Below are 25,409 nucleotides of genomic sequence, written 5' to 3' on the forward strand. Positions count from 1 at the left end.
ATGTTTAGGTCTTCAACGGCCCCGTTGAAGACAGGGCCGTTGAAGACAGGGCCGTTGAAGACAGGGCCGTTGAAGACAGGGCTCAACACTCCCATCTTCCTACAAACCCCACCCTGCCCCAAATCCCTCCCTGACCTAAACCTCTCCCTGACACAGTATCTCCCCTCCCATGCTCCTCTCCCCAAGTCCCTCCCCACCCCACACACCCACCACACTGTGACACTGATGGAGGAAAAATCCCATTTAAACTCGAGTACATAATCCTGATAATCGTGGTGAATGGATTGGGTCATTCGTCGTGTTGACATGATGTATAACGGAAGGGCTCCCGGCCACATGCTCGACCCCTGTCCATCCACCGGGACCCTGGGGTAGTAGGGGCTCAGGGCAGTCTCCTCAGGGATATTAAGGGACTGAGAAGTCTCCCGACAATGCTATAGGTAATTTTTTTAATTTCCTGGGCAGCGTCACTCGTCCTGTGAGTGAACATACCGTCATAGTGACAGTATTGGGCAGCGTCACTCATCATGTGAGTGGACACCGCCATAGTGACAGTATTGGGCAGCGTCACTCATCATGTGAGTGGACACCGCCATAGTAGCATGTACAACACTCCCCAATAGGAAGAAAACCCGCTGGGTTGTTCATCCTGTCACTTGTACCCAGACACAGCTGGGACTTGCTTAACTGTCTCAAGTGAACAGCTTATCAAACAGCCGAAGGGGATAGGTTGTCCCCCCCCTTGGGGCCATACCCTAACCCCCCCCCTGGGTGAACATCCCTCCCACAGGGTGATCAACCCCCCTCCATGGGTCAATAACCCCCCCCACCCCTGGTTCATCACCCCCCTCCCCCTGGGTCATTACCCCGCCCCCGTGACTGCCTTAGCCACACATGACCTAATGAATAGTTGATGATATCACTGAATAATACAGGAGCATTGTTGGTGGTTATGATTGGGGCTGTGGTTACTGTTGGTGGTGGTTACTGTTGGTGGTGGTTACTGTTGGTGGTGGTAATGGTGGTTACTGTTGGTGGTAGTTACTGTTGGTGGTGGTTACTGTTGATGGTGGTTACTGTTGGTGGTGGTTACTGTTGGTGGTAGTTACTGTTGGTGGTGGTTACTGTTGGTGGTGGTAATGGTGGTTACTGTTGGTGGTGGTTACTGTTGGTGGTAGTTACTGTTGGTGGTAGTTACTGTTGGTGGTAGTTACTGTTGGTGGTGGTTACTGTTGGTGGTGGATACTGTTGGTGGTTACTGTTGGTGGTAGTTACTGTTGGTGGTAGTTACTGTTGGTGGTAGTTACTGTTGGTGGTGGTTACTGTTGGTGGTAGTTACTGTTGGTGGTAGTTACTGTTGGTGGTAGTTACTGTTGGTGGTGGTTACTGTTGGTGGTGGTTACTGTTGGTGGTAGTTACTGTTGGTGGTGGTTACTGTTGGTGGTAGTTACTGTTGGTGGTAGTTACTGTTGGTGGTGGTTACTGTTGGTGGTAGTTACTCCTGGTGGTGGTAATGGTGGTTACTGTTGGTGGTGGTAATGGTGGTTACTGTTGGTGGTGGTAATGGTGGTTACTGTTGGTGGTGGTAATGGTGGTTATTGTTGGTGGTGGTAATGGTGGTTACTGTTGGTGGTGGTAATGGTGGTTACTGTATGTGGTGGTAATGGTGGTTACTGTTGGTGGTGGTAATGGTGGTTACTGTTGGTGGTGGTAATGGTAGTTACTGTTGGTGGTGGTAATGGTGGTTACTGTTGGTGGTAAGAGGAAGAAAAATTAAACGATGAGAAACAGAGAAAACTCGTTCTTGTGGCCCCTCATTCCTACTCCCAAATTTGCTTACCTTACACAGGTTGATATTGAACTCAAGTAACTAATTATCTAAATTTGAGTATACATCTTATTTAGGGCCTCCTGTAGTATAGTGCAATTATTTCCTGCCATTGTTGAGAATGTAAACAGCAACGCCCCACAGCCTGGACAGAGACCGGGCCATAGACATTGATCCTCGGAACCACCTCAAGGTAAACCCATCTCATCAGTTCCGTATCATTTGCAAACATTGCCATGCAAGATCTTACCTCGTGAAGGTCATTGGCGAATATTTAGAACAATAGGAGTCCAAGGTAGTGGTGAGAAAGGGTTGGGCTAGATCACAGATATTGAGCATTTGCAAGGGATATATTGACCCCTGCAAGCCCATGCTGAGTGTTCCAATTCTGCCTCATGTGCAAAACCTTGCCAGTATGGACCATAGTAGTAGTAGTAGTAGTAGTAGTAAAGGTATTAAAAGTATTAGTAGTAGTTTGAGACGGGCAATAGTTAAGTGACATTGGGACTGTTGCCGGGGATGGGAAGGGTGTAGGGAGGGGCATGGGCACTACCCAGGGCAGGGAAGGGTGTAGGGAGGGGCATGGGCACTACCCTGGGCAGGGAAGGGTGTAGGGAGGGGCATGGGCTCTACCCTGAGCAGGGAAGGGTGTAGGGACGGGCATGGGCACTACCCTGGGCAGGGAAGGGTGTAGGGACGGGCATGGGCACTACCCAGGGGCAGGGAAGGGTGTAGGGAGGGGCATGGGCACTACCCTGGGGCAGGGAAGGGTGTAGGGACGGGCATGGGCACTACCCTGGGGCAGGGAAGGGTGTAGGGACGGGCATGGGCACTACCCAGGGGCAGCTCCAAGGCCACATCGAGCACGCCGATCCGGGCACCTTGCTTCCTCCTCAGCCCTGCCCCACCACCCGATGCCATTGCCGGGTTGGACAGTTAGGATAGTCTTAAATATCTTAAGGATAGGCAACCAACATGTGTCAATATTTACATTACAAATCAAACATTAAAAAGTGTTGCAGGTACGAGACAAACATTACTGCCCACAGTCGGGATATTACGTAATAACTTAGTTATATTCAATTTAATTATCGATCGCATTTATTCGTGATACTGCAGTTAAGAAAGTCTTTGGAGGAGGTGGGATCGAACCCGGATGTAGCGACCTCAGATGACGCATCACACATTGTCCCAAGATGTGCTTAACAGGAATACAATCTGAAGTCCAGCCAATCTTACAGGAGCTTGAAGGCACTGAGGAGATACCCTGTGCTATTGTACATGTTGCCTGCCTGGTCAGAGACCGGGCCGCGGGGACCTGATCCCAGTAACCAAGTCAAGGAGTCAGTTACTGGGGACAGTTAATGAAATCTACTAAACTCCCACAGATATATAACGCTTTATATATCACAATTTATAATACTATATTTTGATATAATCTTTCAGGCTTTGGCCTCTTCATAATTACTCCGAAGTGTAAACTGGAGTTACCCTGACACAGCCCCTCACCCGGCGCCTCCCGGGGCTGATGATGGTGGTGATGATGGTGATGATGATGATAGTGCAGACACGCCTGGCTGAGGTACTCAGCTGGTCTGTACCAATGATGAGCACCTTGTGAAGCGCTCCCTTGAGGGTCTATCATGAACTGCCGGAGGAACGCAGCGCTCAGGACTTGAAGGAATCCACAAGGGCCGTGACGAGGATTCGAACTTACGTCCGAGAGCATCCCAGACGCTGCCTTAATGAACTGAGCTACGACATGGTAAAAAGAATTGAAACCATGATCTCAGGACCTGTATACTCCTGCAGAAGAAAATCTGTGTACGTGTATATGCTTGCGAATGTGTGTATATTATTCAGAAGCGAAAATTCCGAACTTTTCGTGTTTCAACACATTATCGAGGAAATACAGACAGCTGACATTGTTGTTGTTGAAGATTAAGCCACCACAAGAGGCGGCGGCACGGGCATGAATAGCCCGTAGGTAGTAGATGGTTGGAGTGACTGATCTTTGGTCGAGTAACATCTTGAAGTGTGTCTGGGTTTCTGAGGTCGCTGACGTAAGACTTTGGAATTATACACCCAACTACACGTACCTAGACAAAGATCCATACGATAAAATATCGTTTAATGGAGGTATGCGATATTTTGGTATGTTTAAGCGTATCATTTGGCAGATTAAAGCTTTACGTGCTATATATATGGTTTTGAGTATATTATACTGTGATACGTATGATGAAGGAACTATACAGTGTCCAGTATATTTAGAGGAAGCCTACATGTAGGCTTCCACGTCCACACAGTGAACTTACGTGAACTATAACTCTCTGGAGGAATTCAAATGATGAAAATACAAATTCAGCGAGATATCCGCTCTATTACAACCGTACATTAGGGCGAAATATTAATACCACTGCGGGTTCAGACAAGTGACGTCAAGCCCAAAAAATGTTAAATTTCTCTACAAGGAAGAGTAAAGAGCAGTGTTATGAGGTGACCTTCTCGGGCGTGTGGGTCGTCTCACCGTCACTCACCGCCCGCCGTCACGAAGGTCTTCATCACGGTGACTGACAGCTCGTTAATCACACCTGTCCACAGCTGGGGCGCTGTGTTGTTGGAGGCTCGTGCTTTTGGCCTTAAATGTGGGACACGTCTCCCTGACTATCCTTGGTACCCTAATATTCCTCCCTGCCTATCCTTGGTACCCTAATATTCCTACCTGCCTATCCTTGGTACCCTAATATTCCTCCCTGCCTATCCTTGGTACCCTAATATTCCTCCCTGCCTATCCTTGGTACCCTAATATTCCTCCCTGACTATCCTTGGTACCCTAATATTCCTCCCTACCTATCCTTGGTACCCTAATATTCCTCCCTGACTATCCTTGGTACCCTAATATTCCTCCCTGACTATCCTTGGTACCCTAATATTCCTCCCTGACTATCCTTGGTACCCTAATATTCCTGCCTGACTATCCTTGGTACCCTAATATTCCTCCCTGACTATCCTTGGTACCCTAATATTCCTCCCTGACTATCCTTGGTACCCTAATATTCCTCCCTGACTATCCTTGGTACCCTAATATTCCTGCCTGACTATCCTTGGTACCCTAATATTCCTCCCTGACTATCCTTGGTACCCTAATATTCCTGCCTGACTATCCTTGGTACCCTAATATTCCTCCCTGACTATCCTTGGTACCCTAATATTCCTCCCTGACTATCCTTGGTACCCTAATATTCCTCCCTGACTATCCTTGGTACCCTAATATTCCTCCCTGACTATCCTTGGTACCCTAATATTCCTCCCTGCCTATCCTTGGTACCCTAATATTCCTCCCTGCCTATCCTTGGTACCCTAATATTCCTCCCTGCCTATCCTTGGTACCCTAATATTCCTCCCTGACTATCCTTGGTACCCTAATATTCCTCCCTACCTATCCTTGGTACCCTAATATTCCTCCCTGACTATCCTTGGTACCCTAATATTCCTCCCTGACTATCCTTGGTACCCTAATATTCCTCCCTGACTATCCTTGGTACCCTAATATTCCTGCCTGACTATCCTTGGTACCCTAATATTCCTGCCTGACTATCCTTGGTACCCTAATATTCCTCCCTGACTATCCTTGGTACCCTAATATTCCTGCCTGACTATCCTTGGTACCCTAATATTCCTCCCTGACTATCCTTGGTACCCTAATATTCCTCCCTGCGGAGGAATATCTACGAGGTATGATCTACGAGGAAAGATTAATGGAACTAAACCTCGTGACACTGGAAGACAGAAGAGTTAGGGGGAGACATGATCACTACCTATAAGATTCTCAAGAGTAATTGATAGGGTAGATAAAGATACACTATATAGCACGGGTGCCAATCACATTCACTCCAAAAAATCTACCACTTACGGGTTATTCATGCCCGTGCCACCTCTTGGGTGGCTTAATCTTCATCAATCAGTCAGTACGGGTGGGACACGAACAAGGGGACACAGGTGGAAACTTAGTACCCAAATGAGCCACAGGGACGTTAGTAAGAACTTTTTGGGGTGTCAGAGTAGTTAACAGATAGAGGCTGACTTCATACACAGTTTCAAATGTAAATATGATAGAGCCCAGTAGGCTCAGGAATCTGTACACCAGTTGATTGACAGTTGAGAGGCGGAACCAAAGAGCCGAAGCTCAACCCCCGCAAGCACAACTAGGTGAGTACCCCTGGCAACACCTCCCTCCCCTTCCCAGCACCACACCCGCCCCTCCCAGCCCCACACCCGCCCCTCCCAGCACCACACCCGCCCCTCCCAGCACCACACCTGCCACCAACACACCTGCCACCATCACACCAAGTGCGGCATGTTTGCCATGACGTTAGCCGCTCGGCGCGATGTAAACAGACACGGGAGTGCTTAAACCTATTTCCCCGGGGGAGGGGGGGGGCCTCCATAAACAACACGCCGTGTTTGCCGACTGCCTCTAACTTATACCACGCTACAGTAATAGATTATGGGTCTGCATATCCTGCTTTGGTTACTAATGTCAGGGCTGGCGGCGGTTACACAGTCTCTCTTCAAATTTAAAAGTAATTGATGCCAGAGGCGATGTGACTGTCGGTGAGTGGTTTGGTCTGTCTGGGGGGTGTTAGTGCTTGTGTTGTCACGCCGCCCGTTACTGACCAGTTCTCTCCTGTCCTCCTCCCTCCCCCCCCCTGGGGTAGTCATTCACACCTGAGACACCTCCCCCTCCTTGCCGCCTCCCCCCCCCTTCCCTTAGCTTGATTCATTTCCATCTTCACACCCCCTCCCCCCCTAACAATTGAATACTTACACCCTTCACGTTTCCTCCCTTACTTGCGCTTCCCTTTCCCCTCCATTCCACCCCTTCCCCCTTTTTTTCTACTTCAGTGCGTACAGGAGCAGACGACTTCTGACTTCTGTTAGCAGGCTGAGAGCTTGCTCTTGCTCTAAGCTAGGAACAGCAGAATGACGGGTCATATGTGGAAACTAGACACACACACACACACACACACACACACACACACACACACACACACGAGTCACAGAAACGTCAGGAAAAACTATTTCAGTGTTAGAGTTGTCAATAGTGGAACGGGTTAGACGTACAGCCTGGTCGAGGACCGGGCCGCGGGGACACTAAAGCCCCGATATCATCTCAAGATAACCTACATACCGTTGAAGCTAATTCGATTCAATTGTTTAAATGTAAATATAATAAAAGCGTGAGAAATAAGTCAGTGTATTAATCTAAGAACGTTCGGAAGGCGGGGCCCAGGAGCCTGGCTGGACCCTGCAAGCACATCCGAGTATGCACGCACGCACGCGCCCACACATAGTGTCAGTAGTTTAAGTGTCAGAGTAGTTAACAGGTGGAATGCATTAGGTAGTGATGTGGTGGACGCTGACTCCATACACAGTTTCGTGTAGATATGATGGAGCCCAGTAGGCTCAGGAACCTGTACACCTGTTGATTGACAGTCGAGAGGCGGGACCAAAGAGCCAGAGCTCAACCCCCGCAAGCACAACTAGGTTATCTTGAGATGATTGATTATCTTGATTGATTATCTTGAGATAGGTGAGTTTAATGTCCTTACCTTCTTTGCATGTATGGCCGGACCAGCCAGGTGGACACGTACACTGGAAGCCTCCGTTGACCTCCATGCACGTGCCTCCGTGTTGACACGGCCCTGGCGCACACGGGTCCTCCACCACCTGCAGACGACCAATAAGTCACGTGAGTGGCAGCAAGACACGTACATGGGTTATAGGGCATAGGAACACGTGCATGGGTTATAGAGCATAGGAACACGTACATGGGTTATAGAGCAAAAACACGTACATGGGTTATATAGCACTGGTACACATATATGGAGAAATGTACATAGGCTAAGGAACACGTACATGAGTAAAGGACATAGGGGCACGTACATGGGGGTTAAGACCTCAGGGGAACGAACGTCTTATCATCAAAAGACAAATTAAATGATATTTAAATGCCTCACCTCACAATTTTCCCCAGAGAAACCCTCAGGGCAGGTACAACGGTACTGGTCCGGTGCTGTATTCTCACAGGTACCACCATTCACGCAGGGATACCGTCCGCAGTAGTTAAGGTCTGTAGGGGTACAATAGACATCAATATTAGTTTTATTTTGTCAAAGGTACCGTACCGTAAGGATTCAGTTTTGTTCTATTAGACTGTGGTGTGTGTACCATTATGCGGTGGTACCTGGTTCATATGGTTGTGGTATAGTACCAAAAGACTAGAATATATTATATAGTACAATGTACTGTACTGCAAGAACTTCCGGCCCGTCCCGTCCCGTCCCGTCCCGTCCTGGCCCGTCCCGTCCCGTCCCGTCCCGTCCCGTCCCGTCCCGTCCTGGCCCGTCCCGTCCCGTCCCGTCCCGTCCCGTCCCGTCCCGTCCCGTCCCGTCCCGTCAAGAGCCGTCAACACCTGAGACAGGTCACTGGCCGTACTAAGATCTACAAGGCCTCCACTATATAATTTTAACGTAATTTCATTTTGTCGAGGGACAAGCACATCACAGGACGCCTCCATATAACAAATCGTCTCTAGCGCTCTCCATGGAGGACACTAGACAAAGTGCACTTGCAAGTTAGCACTTTGTAAGTGTATGGCAAGGTGTGAGGGAGGAGGCGCGAGCCAGTGTTCCCCAACTCCTCCACTTTACCCACAACTAGAGCAGTGGACGTCAACCTTTTCTGTCAACCAACTCCTCAAGACGTCGTCAACTCAATCAAAAACTATCGTAAACGGATGGTTCCAGCTTGGCTGTATCTAATATAAATGTAGTTAAGCTAAATAAAGTAGATACCTATTTATTAAAATTCATAATAGACCAATTTCTAAGGGCTAAATGAGCAGGTGTAGAATACAGTGTGAGCTTGACGGACGCACATGAGTGTGTTGATGCTCATTATATTGATCATAATCTTTGATTATACAAATGTAAAATACAGGAATTATCTGTAACTTTCTCTCTACCATTCCTCCGTCCTATTCCAGATCCCTTCCAGGTGCTGCACAGCCGTGATGGCTTAGTGCTTTCTTCTGATTACCTTAACCTACCTCCCTTCTCTACTCATCTCCCGCCACCTCTCTTATTTCCTCCCTTCATCATATATATTTTTGTGCCTCCACCTCCGCATCACCCCCCCCCCTCCTTTTTAGATCCACCCCTACTCACCATTTCTGCACCCCTTATCCCCCCTAAATCCCCTGCCCCCCTCCCCCCCCCCCTCTCTCTCTCTCTCTCTCTCTCTCTCTCTCTCTCTCTCTCTCTCTCTCTCTCTCTCTCTCTCTCTCTCTCTCTCTCTCTCTCTCTCCCCCTCTCCCCTCACACTCGTGTTTCCCCTCTCCTCTTCCCCTCTACTCCCCCTCGCCTTCCCTCGACTAAATCATTTCATTACTCGGCTCGACACAAACTTTTCACTCAATCAGATTATCTCCTGTGTGATCGGAACGGGCCGATTAATTTGAATTTCATGAGTTTGTTTCTGGGTGCTCGAAGTTACTTCGGTGAGGAATATATGAGGTCCAGGTCCCTCCTCACGCCCTCCCTCAAGACGTGGATGGACTCCGTCCTCACACAGCTACACACGCACTCTAAACGAAGTCATTCCGGCAAGATGTGGAGGACAGTTAGGTTGTTATGAGTAGAAAGCCAGTATGATTATATGGGGCATGGAAGTGATATATGCACAGGATAAGAGCTGGGATATTGTGCAGGGATTGAAGGCACCACTTGGACCATTAGGGATCGAACGCCGACCCTGCAAGAAGGCACTCGCTTTACCGACACGTCTAAGTAGCAGTGGCTTTGGAGGCAGACTTATTACTCTGCCTCCAATCCTATAAAACTGAGCAATCTTGCTCCCGCCTGTCTACACAATCTCTCCAGGAATGGAATACAAAGATATAAGATATTATTTGCTGATTAGCTATCTAACCTAATCTTCCTCTTCGTCCTCATCTCCCAATCTTTGTCCTAATGCCACAGTGCCCCCCTAGCCCTCCCCCTCACAATACCCCCTAGTCCCCCCCACAATACCCTCTAGCCCCCCCCCCCACTAGTGCCACAATACCCCCTAGCCCCCCCCCCACAATACCCCCTAGCCCCCCCCCCACACCCCCCTTCAACATATCAACAGTAATAAATATTGACCAGGAACACATCGGCCGCACTAGCTCCTGGAGTTCGACCCGACTTAAATCCCTCAGCTTTCGGTGAATCCTCCGGCGGCGGGACTCCAAATCCCACATCAAAGACGGACAGCCACTTACAAACGATCGTTAAGAGGACTCGATGGGGGATGCGGCCGGTCGTTTGGGTCAAATTGGCCACCATATGCAAGGTTCACCACGACACAGACACCGAGCGCTCATGGCGGAAGTGATCCCATTAATATGGCGAGGGGGGGCGGGGGGGGGGGGGGGCGCGGCTAGGGGTGGACGTCACTGGACGGGGTGTGAAGGACGGGCGGGTGGACGCCTGCAACACCAGGTGGAGGACAGACGTCAGTGACAGAGGCACTGTCTAAGAGGCTCACCTGAGACTCGCCGGCCTGATGGACCAAACGCTAAAATAGACAATAATAAAAACTTCAAAACAAGAAAGTGGAGATAAGGACGGGAGACCCGGTCAGCCGAGCGGACAGCACACTGGACTTGTGATCCTGTGATCCCGGGTTCGATCCCGGGCGCCGGCGAGAAACAATGAGCAGAGTTTCTTTCACTCTATGCCCCTGTTACCTAGCAGTATAATTGGTACCTGGGTGTTAGTCAGCTGTCACGGGCTGCTTCCTGGGGGTGAAGGCCTGGTCGAGGACCGGGCCGCGGGGACACTAAAGCCCCGAAATTATCTCAAGATAACCTACACCAGAGACGGTGAATGGGGCAGAGGGGACACGTGTGGCGGACAACGAGGCGGTAAGAGGACAGACAGACGTCACCGCCATATAATGGGGGAAAGGAAATTAAAAAAAGGTTGGATGTTAATGGTTGTGATTCAATGGAGAGGTAGAGGCTGGTTGATAGAGGTCTCCCTCGATCTAGGGGCCTGATAGCTGAGTGGACATCGCTTCGGATTCGTATTCCTAAAGTTTCGGGTTCTATCCCCGGTGGAGGAGGAAACAAATGGGCAGAGTTTCTTTCACCCTGAAGCCCCTCCCCCCCTCCTGTTACCTAGCAGTAAATAGGTACCTGGGAGTTAGACAGCTGCTACGGGCCGCTTCCTGGGGGATGTGTAACAAAAAGGAGGTCTGGTTGAGGACCGGGCCGCGGGGACGCTAAGCCCCGAAATCATCTCAAGATAACTTCATAATGTGGGCACGATAATGGATTTGGCCCTCACTAACCTTCTTGATGGGGTGGAGGTTATGGGCGAGAACCCTCCATTAACCCCCTTGATGGGGTGGAGGTTGTTCAGTCTAGACTTGAAACTACGGAAACTATTGTTAAAAAATTTTTTTCGAATATTAATCAGATTATGACTAATCAGAACTCGCCCCAGGAAGTCCCCCCTCCCCCCGTCTATCCCCTACCGGGAGACATCCCACCATGGGGGACATTCCCCCCCCCCACGTGTCCCCCCCTCCCCCCTCCCTCGTCTTTTAATCCACAATAACACTTGTGGCAATACCCAAGCCGCCCTCCAGGTTCGGACAAGGACACACACACACACTGGCGGTCGCTTCATGTTACGCCCGTGTTTCTCGGAGGGGGCGTATTAATGTAGTGGTCAGGAGAGACTTGTATTATTTTCAGAACTTCTTAAACAATTATTATAATTATTTGTCAGTTTTTTATATAATTGTTATAATTACAACTATCATCATTCGTAATCATCATCATTATGGTTATTGGTATCATTTAATTGTTTTAATTGCAATTTTGTATCACTGTGGAAGGTGAGTGTTGAAAGGTATTCTGCCTATTCTTATTTTTTTATATAAAAAGAGAGAGAGAGAGAGAGAGAGAGAGAGAGAGAGAGAGAGAGAGAGAGAGAGAGAGAGAGAGAGAGAGAGAGAGAGAGAGAGAGAGAGTAATGAACCTAGCATGGTAACAATGCCTGCCCTAGGGGAGGGGGACGCCACCGCCGAGAGTAGCACAGAATGGCTAGGCCTGACATCCTGTTCGATATATAGGCTAATATAATTCATATTTAAGAGGGAGGCGGCGTCCCCTACCCCGGCTGTCGCGTCCCAAGGGGCTCAGGCACAGCCGGAGCCGAGGCGTCCCCCCCAGAGCACCGTCCCCCGCCCCGGAGCGAACAGGTGTCGGGCTCGGAGGGGAGGTCTCCTGAAGGGGGAGGAGGACCTGTGTGCTGGGGAAATGACCAACGGCGCCTGAGGGGGAGGAGGATGCCCCTCCTCCCCAGGGACATATAACCGTTTAATACGATTACTAAAGTTAGGCTGATGCAGCACGAGTGAGAACAACATGGCCAGAGAAATAAGACCCAATACATTATGGAAACCTTAAAGCAGTCCAGGGTATTGTTTAGTATTGTGTGAGGTGTTGTTTGGTGTTGACTGGAGGTCTGGTGTTGCGGCACCTCCTCCTGCGGCTCCCAGGCACTGTGTGAGGAGATCGTTGTTTTGCGACAACGTAAAATAACCCAACCTGTTAGTTGAGAGGTTGGGTTGAGGGTCGCCGAACACCGGGAGGAACCCACTCCAGCCCCTGCCTGATGAGTGAGTGGGCAGCTAAGTCCCTCCTCGAGGTCCACCTTGGTAACGAAGATACCTGAGGTTACCTTGAGGTGCTTCCGGGGCTTAGCGTCCCCGCGGTCCGGTCGTCGTTCAGGCCTCCTAGTTGCTGGACTGATCAACCAGGCTGTTGGACGCGGCTGCTCGCAGCCTGACGTATGAGTCACAGCCTGGTTGATCGGGTATCCTTTGGAGGTGTTTATCAAGTTCTCTCTTGAACACTGTGAGGGGTTTGCCACGCACACACGCAGGCGCGACACAGCAATACACAATAAATAATAAAGTCTTAATCCAACACGCGCACACGACGTGACGGCAAGGTTGTAACAACGTACAGTAACAAATTGTGGTGACGTTGTGTGCCGGGCAACGTGTGACGTCCCGACAAGTCGTCAGGCCGGAGATGTGACGTGTGTGTAAGAGACAATGTTGCTACCAACACTGTGCAACACAGCGGAGCGCGCCAGGCTGCGGAACACGCGAGAGCTCCGACCCTCACACATTGAAAACACGGCAACTTTTCTGTTGCTGTTGTTGTTATTTGCGAGACAATGGAAGACGGGCCGGAGCGGCAGACAGAGACTGGCGGCATGCGTGTTTATCTTAGCTTTGTGCTGGAGGAACGGTGTTGCAGGCGGGCACTGATAACATTGTTTCGGTAATTGAGAATAACATTCGTTCTCTTGCCCATCAGACGTCCGTTGCGGCACTCACGACTCTGCCTATCAGAAATAATGCGCATCTATCAACTCTTAAAACAATATCGCACCGAATCCGACAGTCGAACACCTTCACGACCTTCCAGCAGCCAGGGAACACAGACCAGCCGCGCACCCAGCCTCGCGGCACCATTCCCGCCCCTGGTCGCTCCTGCCACAAGGTCGGAAACCATACCTCCAGGGAACCGTTGGGTTACGCCCCGTTATCCTCGCACGATTACGATGAGCGATAAAAAGATGGCAGCACAAGTCTTCATCAGAATACAATGGAACGCAGGCTTGGCGGGAAATAAATGGCGGGTAAGGGTGTAGCCTAATTTCGCAAGCGACCCGACGCAGCAGTGGGTGCCTGCGTCGGCGGAGATACCTGGACGGGTCTCCCATGAAGGCTGCTGTGGGCGTGGTGGCGGGGGCGTGGTGGCTAGAGCACAGTAGGTGTGGAGGTATGGGCATAATAGGTGCGGAGGCGGGGGCATAGTGGTCACGCCCCAGTACACAGTACACATGTACTAGCCGGCGTGCAAGAAAGTGTTGGATCACTTACACAGAGGTTTATGTAACAACAGAAGTAGAGTACACTGTAGCGCAGTGGTCTACCTCCTCGGATTACAACCGAGCGTCCCGGTTATTGCCCTGTGCAGGACAGGAACGACTGGCACGTTTCCTTTCACCTGGTGCCTCTGTTCACCTAGCAGTAAAATAGGTACCCGGGAGTTAGGCAACTGTTGTGGGATGCACCACGAGGAAGGTCAGTAGTTATGGCCTGGGAGCTGGATAAGCCTGAGCACAGGCTGCGTGTCTCCGACACCGGGAATTACAACACAAACACTACATCAATACAATGAAGATAAATCACAATTATGCATTAAGCCAAATATATACATCAGTTATATTGTAACCTGAGGCCAGATTCACGAAGCAGTTACACAAGCACTTACGAACCTGTACATTTTTCCTCAATCTTTGGCAGCTTTATTTACAATTATTAAACAGTTAATGAGCTCCGAAGCACCAGGAGGCTGTTTATAACAATAACAACAGTTGATTGGAAAGTTTTCATGCTTGTAAACTGTTTAATAAATGTAACCAAAGCCGTCAAAGATTAAGGAAAGATGTACACGTTCGTAAGTACTTGCGTAACATGCTTCGTGAATCTAGGCCCAGATCAGTTATATCTGGTAAACACGGCCAGGAGTCACCAAGTATTCCCACAACCACTTACGAAACCTGTACATCTTCCAACAATCATGGCAACTTTGTTTACATACACTAAACTGTTCATGAGTTTCGAAGCACCACGAGGTTGTATATATATACAACAATAACTTTGGGTTGTGAAGTTTCCTAGCTAGCAAACTTTTTATTAAATGTAAACAAAGCCGCCATTATTATGGAAAGATGTAGAGGTTTCGTAAGTAGTTGCGTAAATGGCTCTGAAATTTATCGTTAACTCGTTAATTATTAATAAATACGTGAGTTGCCAGTTGTTATCTTGAGTTGGATCTATGATAGTATTGATGTGATTATTATTTTCGTACTTACAAGAGGTGTGGCTGAAATATTAAAGGTAGCTGTGGCAGGAAGCACACAATATCGCAGTAAGTGTACAGCTTGGTGTGAGAATATTATAGATGTGTGTGTGGTAGTGTTAATGCCAGATGTTGACTTGTGGTGTCCTCTATCTATCTATCTCTCTCTCTCTCTCTCTCTCTCTCTCTCTCTCTCTCTCTCTCTCTCTCTCTCTCTCTCTCTCTCTCTCTCTCTCTCTCTCTCTCTCTCTCTCTCTCTCTACCTCCCTCCCTTCCTCTTTATTTTTAGTGTAGGAGTTTTCTAACTTCTTATATATGCTAACTTCTTTATATTTTAAAACCAAGTTCTCCTAACAGTGAGAAGCAAGCCTGCACAATAATATCACATCTCACTACTACTTCAGAATAACACGATAAGACATGTTACTAAAACGCTAAACCTTCCGCGCATCCTGAAATTTCTTTAACACTTGCAAAAAAAATAATATAAAATCTACGAAAAATTTGGCATAATCAAAAACCACATTAAAAATAACGAAGCTCTATCATATAATATTTACGGTGTTGATTTAGGGGTGAGGGCGCCCTGGCTCACCCAAGGAGGCCAGGCCAGGGTCCCGACCCTAACAAGACGACCAATTGGATGACTGCGGCAACCAGCGGAAAGATTGATGATATTCTGGTGAGAGATATATAAGAATTTTGCACCAAGATTGTAACCTTTTGTTGAACTGTCTGAATGTCTATTGCAAATTGTCTGTGTACCGAGTCATAAAAGTATTTGTGTATGTCTTGTAACATATTACACGTGTAAAGGAAGAAATGTATATGTGTATCACTCAGAATGTTCGATTATATGTTTATTGTTTGTGACGTGTCTATATATATATATATATATATATATATATATATATATATATATATATATATATATATATATATATATATATATATATATATATATAACAGATTTTTTAAATATATATATATATATATATATATATATATATATATATATATATATATATATATATATATATATATAGGGGGGTACCACCACTGGTGTAATTATAGGGACCCACAGCCTCAGAGAAGGGAACACAGAGCACTCAGGGAAAAACTTGACATTTAACTCTGAATACGAAAGAGTGTTCACTTCTCCTACCACCCCCTTTTTTTTTTATTATGATGTACACTTTATTATGCAAGGTTATACAGTTACATATCTGATTTTATACAAAAAATGAACATTAAGAGGACACAAGAAAAAGTTCGCTTCCTAGAGGCTGTAGATTTCCTCGAACTCCTCCGACGCCGGGCAGGAACCCATATATATATATATATATATATATATATGGACACGTTGTACTGAACAGGGTGAGAATAGCTTGAGCTGCCTCATACTTTTATGTGTATTTATACCTCAATAAACTTATTTGAATTTGAAAAGGTGGGTTCGTACGTTCCCATTCTGTATTTTTACGTTGTGGCAAACTGGGACCCCAAACGACATAGGCATCAGGCGTGTACTGACGTTCAAGTCCCGACCTATCACTAGAATCTCGGGGAGGTCCCTGTTAAACTCAACCTCAGGTAGGCAAAGACGCAACAAGGTGTTGCTGTGACCTGCGGGACACAAGCCGCTAGACGCCCGCCATACCCCGAGGGCTCACCAGAAGCTAACCAAGACCCGCCAAATCTCGGCTATGCCGGCGCTGTACATCGTCTCCCCCGGCCGAAGATCCTAGGCGTCATATTACTCTGGGCCGTTGATGACGCTGCCTGACGCCAGACTCGAAATCGTTCAGCGGTTCATCTCTTTGTTGGTAACAGAAAGATGTCATGTACTTCTAAATTCGTCAGAAAATATATTCTCATCTCACATTTGTTGATGCACAGTAATGTGTAATGTGAAATCTAACACATTTATGGTATATTTAGAAACAGTTCTGGGATCTTAACTTCCGGGAATCAAGAAAATTTTAAGCTTCAGCTCGTTCTCACGATCTGAGATGCATAAAACTTGAAGTAGTTCTGCCCAAACTAGAGTCGCGCGGAACTCCAGCGTCGCGCGGAACCCCAGCGTCTCGCGGAACCCCAGCGTCGCACAGAACCCCAGCGCCGCGAGAAACAATTGGGAAACCTCTCTCCCCAGGAGGCCTCGAGTACTTACCTTGGTCACAGAGGATCCCTCCCCAGTTGAGTTCACAGACGCACGACCACGGAGAACCATCACAGTGGCCGTGTTTACATCCTGGGTATGGTCGGCACTCGTCACACTGCTCTCCCGTCCAGCCCAGGCGGCACCTGTAGCAGTGAGAGAGTGGTTGGGGTTAGTACGGTCATGATTGATTGATTAAGATTAAGATTAAGCAACTCAAAAGGTGGCACGGGCATGAATAGCCCGTAAGTGGTGGCCCTTTGGAGCCATTACCAGTATCAAGAGCTGATACTGGAGATCTGTGGAGGTGCGACTGCATCCTACGGAGAGGTCGTGACCTCTGTGTGGTCATGGATTGCACTCACTGGGATGTGTCGCTCTTGTATGGATGACAGTGTGGGTACTGGGGCACCAGCTAACATGGTGGGTATTGCTGTATGATAAGTTGTCTATATGAACACATTGCTGTACCAGGTGTTGCTACTGTGGTCTTGGACATGTATATGAGTGGGATTGGGCGGTTATAGATAGGAGCTGCCTCGTATGGGCCAATAGGTCTTCTGCAGTTATTTTTGTTCTTATGTCTTGTATTATGGCTGTAATGATGCATGTTTGGAAGTGTCATAAATGGTGGTTAAAATATTGCAACAATTAGCATTATATACAGATGAATGATGGCAACAATAACACCAATTGCAAACTGAAATATTAGTGAATATTTACATAACTCATTGCAAGACAAGAACAACATTTTACACATATATATCTACAAGAAATAAGCCTTAGATTAACACAATACAAAACTAATGACAATTTATAATAATGTTTTATTTGCAATTGCTTAGGAAGGACATTAAGTAGAGGCAATGGTGCACACAATTCCCGCTGGGTACACATGGCTCTCACAGTCATACTGACAAAGGGAATCTTTAATTAGGATTCCGGAAGAACCAGATCGAGGTCCTGGAAGTCACTGTGCCAAAGGGAGTCTTTAGGGGGGGTTGCTGGAAGATCTAGACGACCGCTGGGAGTCACTGTGCCAAAGGGAGTCTTAAAGAGGGTTCCTCGAGGAGATAGACAATGACACGGAAGATATCAGTGACAAGGAGAGAGAGAGAACGTGGCAGTAACTAGTGACAAGGACAGAGAATGACATTTTCAATGTCACTCATGACTCCCAGTGGATTGACCAGCACGCAAATCAACACATTTTCATATATATTATTGTCTTGGTGTTGCTGGCACATGTGAGCAGCGAGAGGCAGGGGAATTTATTATGGTGTTTACCTGCACGGAACACAAAGTTAAACCGGAAAAATGTGTATTTATGTAGTTTGGTCAGTCACTGTGAACGCGTATCTCTATCACACACACACACACACACACACACACACACACACACACACACACACACACACACACACACACACACACACACACACACACACACACACACACACACACACACACACACACAAAAACACACACAAAAACACACACACACACACACAGTGTGCGTGCGTGTGTGTGTGTGTGTGTAAATATACACACACGGTGGTGCCTTTTAGGTGATCTGTCTATCCGGCCTCGTGACTGGTAGAGAAATAACAATTTTTTTAAGTTCAAAACCGATAGCAATCAGTTGCACACCTTTCCCCTCGCTTAATTCTCCAGTCTCGTGATTGGAAAAGATTCAACCCAATCTTTTCATTTCCACGGTTAGTGGAGATTTAATACGACTCCTCTTACTGGAGTCGTGATTGGTGGGGGATTTAATGCAGTATATAACCTTCCACAGTCATGATTGGTGGAATTTTAATGTTCATATTTTTTGCGGAGCACAGTGATTGGTGGAGACTGAGTGACGCTTATTACCGCAACGCCAATGGTGATATTGAATGCTATATATATTCTTGCATCATCGTGATTGGTGGAGAATTAATGGGTATGTACTTGCGCAGAGTCGTGATTGGTGGAGGTGACGGGGACTGGAGAAAGTGGGGCTGCTGGTTAATAAACGAACAAGTTGTGTACAGGGATTGGGGGGAGGGGGGAGGGGAGGGAGAGGGGAAGATGGGGGGGGAGGGAGGGGGGAAGATGGGGGTGAGAGGGGAAGATGGTGGGGGGAGGGGAAGGAGGGGTGATAGGTAAAACACACACACGATGATGTGTAAGAGAACAACCATCTATGACACGATGGAGAATTCAAGAAGGGGAAGTGAAAAGAGGGAAAAAAGCGAAGAAGGGAAGTAGAGAGGGAAGGTTACCTTGAGGTTACCTTGAGGTGCTTCCGGGGCTTAGTGTCCCCGCGGCCCGGTCGTCGACCAGGCCTCCTGGTTGCTGGACTGATCAGCCAGGCTGTTGGACGCAGCTGCTCGCAGCCTGACGTATGAAGGGAAAAGAGAGGGAAGAAAGAAGACGTAAAGGCAGGAATGCAAGGATGACGCTATATAAAATGGAAGAAAGAGTGTCGACAGAAACGAGAGAGGCTAGAACAAAAGGCACAACGCAACAGGAAAACATGACATAGGGGAGAGGAGAGGAATCGACAGGGATTACTGTACTAGGGGGAGAGGACAGGAAGCACCCTATCCGTCCTCTCCCTCTACCTATCCCTGAAGCAACAGAGGTTAGTAGGGACGGGGACATCAATCCATCATATCCCAATAATGACAAAATCAATCAATGCAATAAAGAAAGTGGAAGAGCCAACACACACATCTCCCCCCCCCCAACAAAGAACTCCACTATTTACAAGAACCAATACACTGAAGACCTTCAGCCTCCTACAAGAAACTATCAACCCAGCCTCCAAAAATACATGTAACAGCTATTGATTGAACATACGACAATGGACTGTTCTGTCCAAATAGTTCGCATTTTGTACTACCATTTTGTACCACGCCTACCCACGTCACCCCTCTGTCACGCCTACCCACGTCACCCCTCTGTCACGCCTACCCACGTCACCCCTCTGTCACGCCTACCCACGTCACCCCTCTGTCACGCCTACCCACGTCACCCCTCTGTCACGCCTACCCACGTCACCCCTCTGTCACGCCTACCCACGTCACCCCTCTGTCACGCCTACCCACGTCACCCCTCTGTCACGCCTACCCACGTCACCCCTCTGTCACGCCTACCCACGTCACCCCTCTGTCACGCCTACCCACGTCACCCCTCTGTCACGCCTACCCACGTCACCCCTCTGTCACGCCTACCCACGTCACCTCTCTCCCAATGTACCGCCCACAAACCACTCGCGCCGCCCCTCCACGCCTTCGTGGTGGTTGCAGGGGGCGTGTGTCGTGGAGGCGTGTGTGTCGTGGAGGGTCATATTAATCCGTCAGAGTGGGTGGTGTTGTGGGGCTGTGGGACGTCAGGTGAAGGTGAGTGGAGCTACATCACCTGGAGGCCATTACTCACCCCGGCCGCCACCTCGGACACCTCTACCACGCCTCTCCAGCACCCCCCCCCCCCCACTCCTCACTCAATGCAGTGAGTGCACTCGCGTGTGTGTGAGGGTAGAGCTCTAGCTCCCGGGATCACCTTTAGGCCGTGATCCATCTCCTTATTGTCACTGGCAGTCTGTCATCCTCCAGTGACGTGAGGTTGTAATAACGATTACGAGCTTGGCCTGGTGGCTGAATGGACAGCGCTCGGTATTCGTAGTCCTGGGGTTCCGGGTTCGATCCCCGGTGGAGGTGGAAACAAATGGGCAGAGTTTCTGTCATCCTGATTCGCCTGTTCACCTAGGGGTAAATAGGTACCTGAGAGTTAGACAGCTGCTACGGGCTGCTTCCTGGGGATTTGTAACAAAAAAAAAGACTTGGTCGAGGACCGGGCCGCGGGGACGCTAAGCCCCGAAATCATCTCAAGATAACCTCAAGATATTGGCGCCTTATTTTGATTATTAGGAAATCATGTCGCTCAGCTCCGGGACCAATCTGATTACGTGAAGATTCAGATGTGGTGCTGCATATTCAAGGATTCGTCTCACATACGTGATGCACACCAGCCAACGCCCTGAAGTTTTCCGGTTTGTTCTTGCCTTAGTAGAGAGGTTCACTGTAAAGCCTATACTTTCCCTAACCCTTAGAGTTAATAAATGATATACTACTGAGTGTCCAGTCTTTTGACCCATCAGGACTGCCGTCATGAGGTAGGTACCTGGAGCTTGGATTCACTTGATCTACCTCTCGTGTTCTTGAGGATATCCTCATAATCTAGAATATCCTCATAAAGGCCACCGAAACAATGGGTATAAATTGGATAAGTTTAGATTTAGGAAAGACTTGGGTAAATACTGGTTCAATAACAGGGTTGTTGATTTGTGGAACCAATTACCGCGTAACGTGGTGGAGGTGGAGTCCCTCGATTGTTTCAAGCGCGGGTTGGACATGTTTATGAGTGGGATTGGGTGGTCATAGATAGGAGCTGCCTCGTCTGGGCCAATAGGCCTTCTGCAGTTACCTTTGTTCTTATGTTCTTATAATGCATGCAAAGTTTGCCATGCAGACTACTGATCACTTGGCCCTGTCTGCATGACTGACCATCCTGCGAGTTGGAGAGTTGTATCATAGTTCATATATGATCACATATATATATGATCATATATCATATAGCTCTTGACACTATGGAACCCTTCATAGTGTCTATGACAGCTGTATAAATGGGGAGATACCTTGTCATGCCATTGATGAGCAGAGAAGTGACTGTTCTTACCTCCATATAGCTTGGTTTTGTTGTTCATTAAGACCTCCACACAGTGTTACATATACACTTGAGTCTGAAAATCTGGGGCTAGATTCACGAAAGCACTTACGCAAGCACTTACGAACGTGTACATCTTTCCTCAATCTTTGACGGCTTTGGTTACATTTATTAAACAGTTTACAAGCATGAAAACTTCCCATTCAACTGTTGTTATTGTTATAAACAGCCTCCTGGTGCTTCGGAGCTCATTAACTGTTTAATAATTGGAAACAAAGCCGCCAAAGATTGAGAAAAGATGTACTTACAGGTTTGCGTAAGTGCTTTCGTGAATCTGGCCCCTGGACCAGTAGTCACAAAGCATTTACGCGGCAACTTGCGAAATCTGTACAACTTTCCTTAAGCATGGCGGCTTAATCTGAATGTATTAATAAGCTTCGAATTTTCACCATTCAAGGTTGTTATTGTTATAAACAACCTTGTAGCGCTTCCGAGCTCATCAAGTGTTTAATAAGTGTAAACAAAGCTACCATGATTGAGGGAAGATGAACAGGTTTCGGGACAACTGGTCTCAGCCTGTGTGCCATGGTCAGAGGTGGCCCGCTGTGGTCCTCGTGAGTGTGACACGAGAGGGAGAGAGGGAGGGGGAGGTGGGGTGGGAGGTGCGCACATATATGTGTTGTGTGGAAGGTGCAGAGGCCCAGGAGAGGGTTGGAGGTGTTATCAGGCAGGAATCACCTCGTCCATCACAGGTGTGACGTCATTGTCGTGGTCGTCTGATGGATCCCTCCCCGCCCGTCTCCTCAACCAAACTACCTTTAAAGCCCACCAGACATCAAGCATTTACGCAACCACTTACGAAACCTGTACATCTACCCTTCATCATAGGGGCCTTGTTTGTACCTGGATGGGGTTCTGGGAGTTCTACTCCTCAAGCCACATCTCCACCACAGCCCGGTTGGTCCAGCACTTCTTGAAGAAATTATTCAACTTTCTCTTGAAGATGTCCACGGTTGTTCCGGCAATATTTCTTATGCTCGCTGGGAGGACGTTGAACAACCGCGGACCTCTGATGTTTATACAGTGTTCCCTGATTGTGCCTATGGCACCTCTGCTCTTCACTGGTTCTATTCTGTATTTCCTTCCATATTGTTCACTCCAGTACGTTGTTATTTTACTGTGTAGATTTGGGACCTGTCCCTCCAGTATTTTCCATGTGTATATTATTTGACACCTCTCTCGTCTCCTTTCTAGGAAGTACACTTGGAGAGCTTTGAGACGATCCCAATAGGTTAGGTGTTTTAACGTGTCAGTGTGTGCCGTATATGTTCTCTGTATTCCCTCTATTTCAGCAATCTCTCCTGCTCTGAAGGGGGAAGTGAGTATCGAGTGGTACTCAAGACGGGACAACACAAGTGATTTATATAGTACAACCATTGTGATGGGATCTCTGGAGTTGAATGTTCTTATAATCCATCCGATCATTTTTCTGGCTGCCGCAATATTTGCTTGGTTATGCTCTATAAACGTCAGGTCGTCAGACATCATTATGCCCAGATCCTTTACATGCTGCTTTCCTATTATGGGCAGATTTTATTGTGTTTTTTACCCTGTATCTTGTGTACCGTCCTCAATTTTACTGTACCTGAGTACCTGGAATTTATCACTGTTAAACATCATGATATTTTCTGCTGCCCAGTCGAAAACTTTATTAATAACCGCTTGTAGTTTTTCAATGTCTTCAACCGAGGTAATTTTCATGTCTCTGATTTTTGTATCATGTGCAAAAGATGATACGAAGCTGTGACGTATTTTTGTCTATATCTGATATGAGAATAAGGAAAAGCAGCGGTGCAGGGACCGTGCCCTGTGGTACAGAGCTTTTAAATGCGCTTGGGCTCGATTTTATTTGATTGACTGTTACTCTTTGTGTTCTGTTCGACAGATAAATTAATATACACCGCCATACTTTACCTGTTATTCCCATTGACTTCATTTTGTGTGCTATCACTCCATGGCCACATTTATCAAACGCATTTGCGAAGTCCGTGTATATCACATCTTGACAGTTGAGAGGCGGGACCAAAGAGCCAGAGCTCAATCCCCGCAAGCACAACTAGGTGAGTACCTGTCACTCCCACCACCCCGGTCACCCACTCCCCCCACCCCGGACACCCACTCCCCCCACCCCGGACACCCACTCCCACCACCCCGGTCACCCACTCCCCCCACCCCGGTCACCCACTCCCACCTGCCCACTACAAGGGGGTAACCCACTTGCAAGAAGCCATCTGGTGTAACAATCAGACATTCGTCGTATTAGACGATGGTTGGAGCAGTTAGCGACGCTCTTAGGTCCGCGCCGCACGTCACCACTCCTACTGACACGTCCTTCGCTACCTTCATGGTCTCGCCACGCGGGACCTGGCAGGTGTATGGGGGACCACACGGGTCCTAGTTGGTGCATCACGAACCCCCACATCTTTCTCTGGTGATCACAGGACACGACGTCTCCAACATGGCCGGTATACAGACCCAACACAGCTCTCATTCACATCATGGTACTACAACCACCACCACAACCATAACCACAACCACCACCACAACCACCATTACCACAACCACCACCACAACCACCATTACCACAACCACCACAATCTTCCCTAGAAACACAAGAAGAAGAAATGTCTGTGGACTTTATAAGTTCGCCGATGTTAACTGCATCACACGAGACGCTAATCACCTCCAGAACTAATTAACCAGAATTATGCATGATAATCTAGCATACAATTAGCATGTCATAACGCGGTGCTTCCATTCAACAGCCCGCACAGCTTACCACAGTCTTAGACGGGGAGTTGGGCGCCCAGTAACTTCCTGTGAGGCGCTCTTGTTGTTATAGATTCAGCTACTCGCAACTAAAAGTTCCAAGTAGCACGGGCTATGGTGAGCCCGTAGTGGACTTACCTGGCACAGGAGCGGTGTGAGACACTGTTAGTCTCCCTCTTTTAGTACACCAGAGACGGAGGTCAGGCAGTGTGTTCTGAAGAACAAGGAGACGAGGGGGGGGGGGGGCCGAAACAAAGTCCATGAATACTAAAGCTTAACATTAAATTTTCAGGATTAAAAGATTCCCATAAAACTCACCGCGTCTCCGAGTATTTTTGTACCGAACGGCTAATTTATTGGAAGAAACCCCCCACTGTGTTAGTCATCTTGTCACTCGTAACCCAGACACACTCAGGGATCTGTACACCAGTTGGTTAACAGTTGAGAGGCGGGACCAAAGAGCCAAAGCTCAACCCCCGCAAGCACAACTAGATGAGTACAGCTGGGACTCGACCGTCTCAAGTGAACACACACACAAGAAGATTAACATTTACCAACTAACACAAGTTGCGTTGTCTTGCGGGAGCAAAGTGGGAGATAAACTTAAAAGAACAATATGTATATTTGGCAGTTTTCCCCTAAGAGGACGGTGTTTATTGTTCATGATCTTCACCATCTCCACTCCTCACCTCTCCTCACCTCTCCTCACCTCTCCTGCTTCTCCTTCCATCCAGCGTCAACAAAACCACAAGAACGTGATGTAATATTGAGGTCGTTTAATGGGCTCGAACACGCATCCCTGGCTTTCCCAGACGCACGCACTACCAACTGAACCATGAGGAGCTTTATAATATCCCATTACACGACCTCATTTCTCT

General features: G+C 48.0%; 1 protein-coding gene across 1 annotated transcript in view; it reads right to left on the reverse strand.

The window, feature by feature from the left end:
• Nucleotides 1–25,409, reverse strand: part of Ser (protein serrate) — a 213,059-nt gene that overhangs the window by 21,466 nt on the left and 166,184 nt on the right. Inside the window, exons 6-8 of the mRNA XM_045770427.2 lie at nt 17,002–17,135; nt 7,849–7,961; nt 7,441–7,558 (exon numbers count right to left, since the gene is read on the reverse strand). Coding sequence (XP_045626383.2) covers nt 7,441–7,558; nt 7,849–7,961; nt 17,002–17,135 — 365 coding nt within the window. The remainder of the gene's footprint in view (nt 1–7,440; nt 7,559–7,848; nt 7,962–17,001; nt 17,136–25,409) is intronic.

This window comes from Procambarus clarkii, chromosome 70, assembly GCF_040958095.1.
Source record: "Procambarus clarkii isolate CNS0578487 chromosome 70, FALCON_Pclarkii_2.0, whole genome shotgun sequence".
In the NCBI taxonomy this organism is placed as follows: Eukaryota; Metazoa; Arthropoda; class Malacostraca; order Decapoda; family Cambaridae; genus Procambarus; species Procambarus clarkii.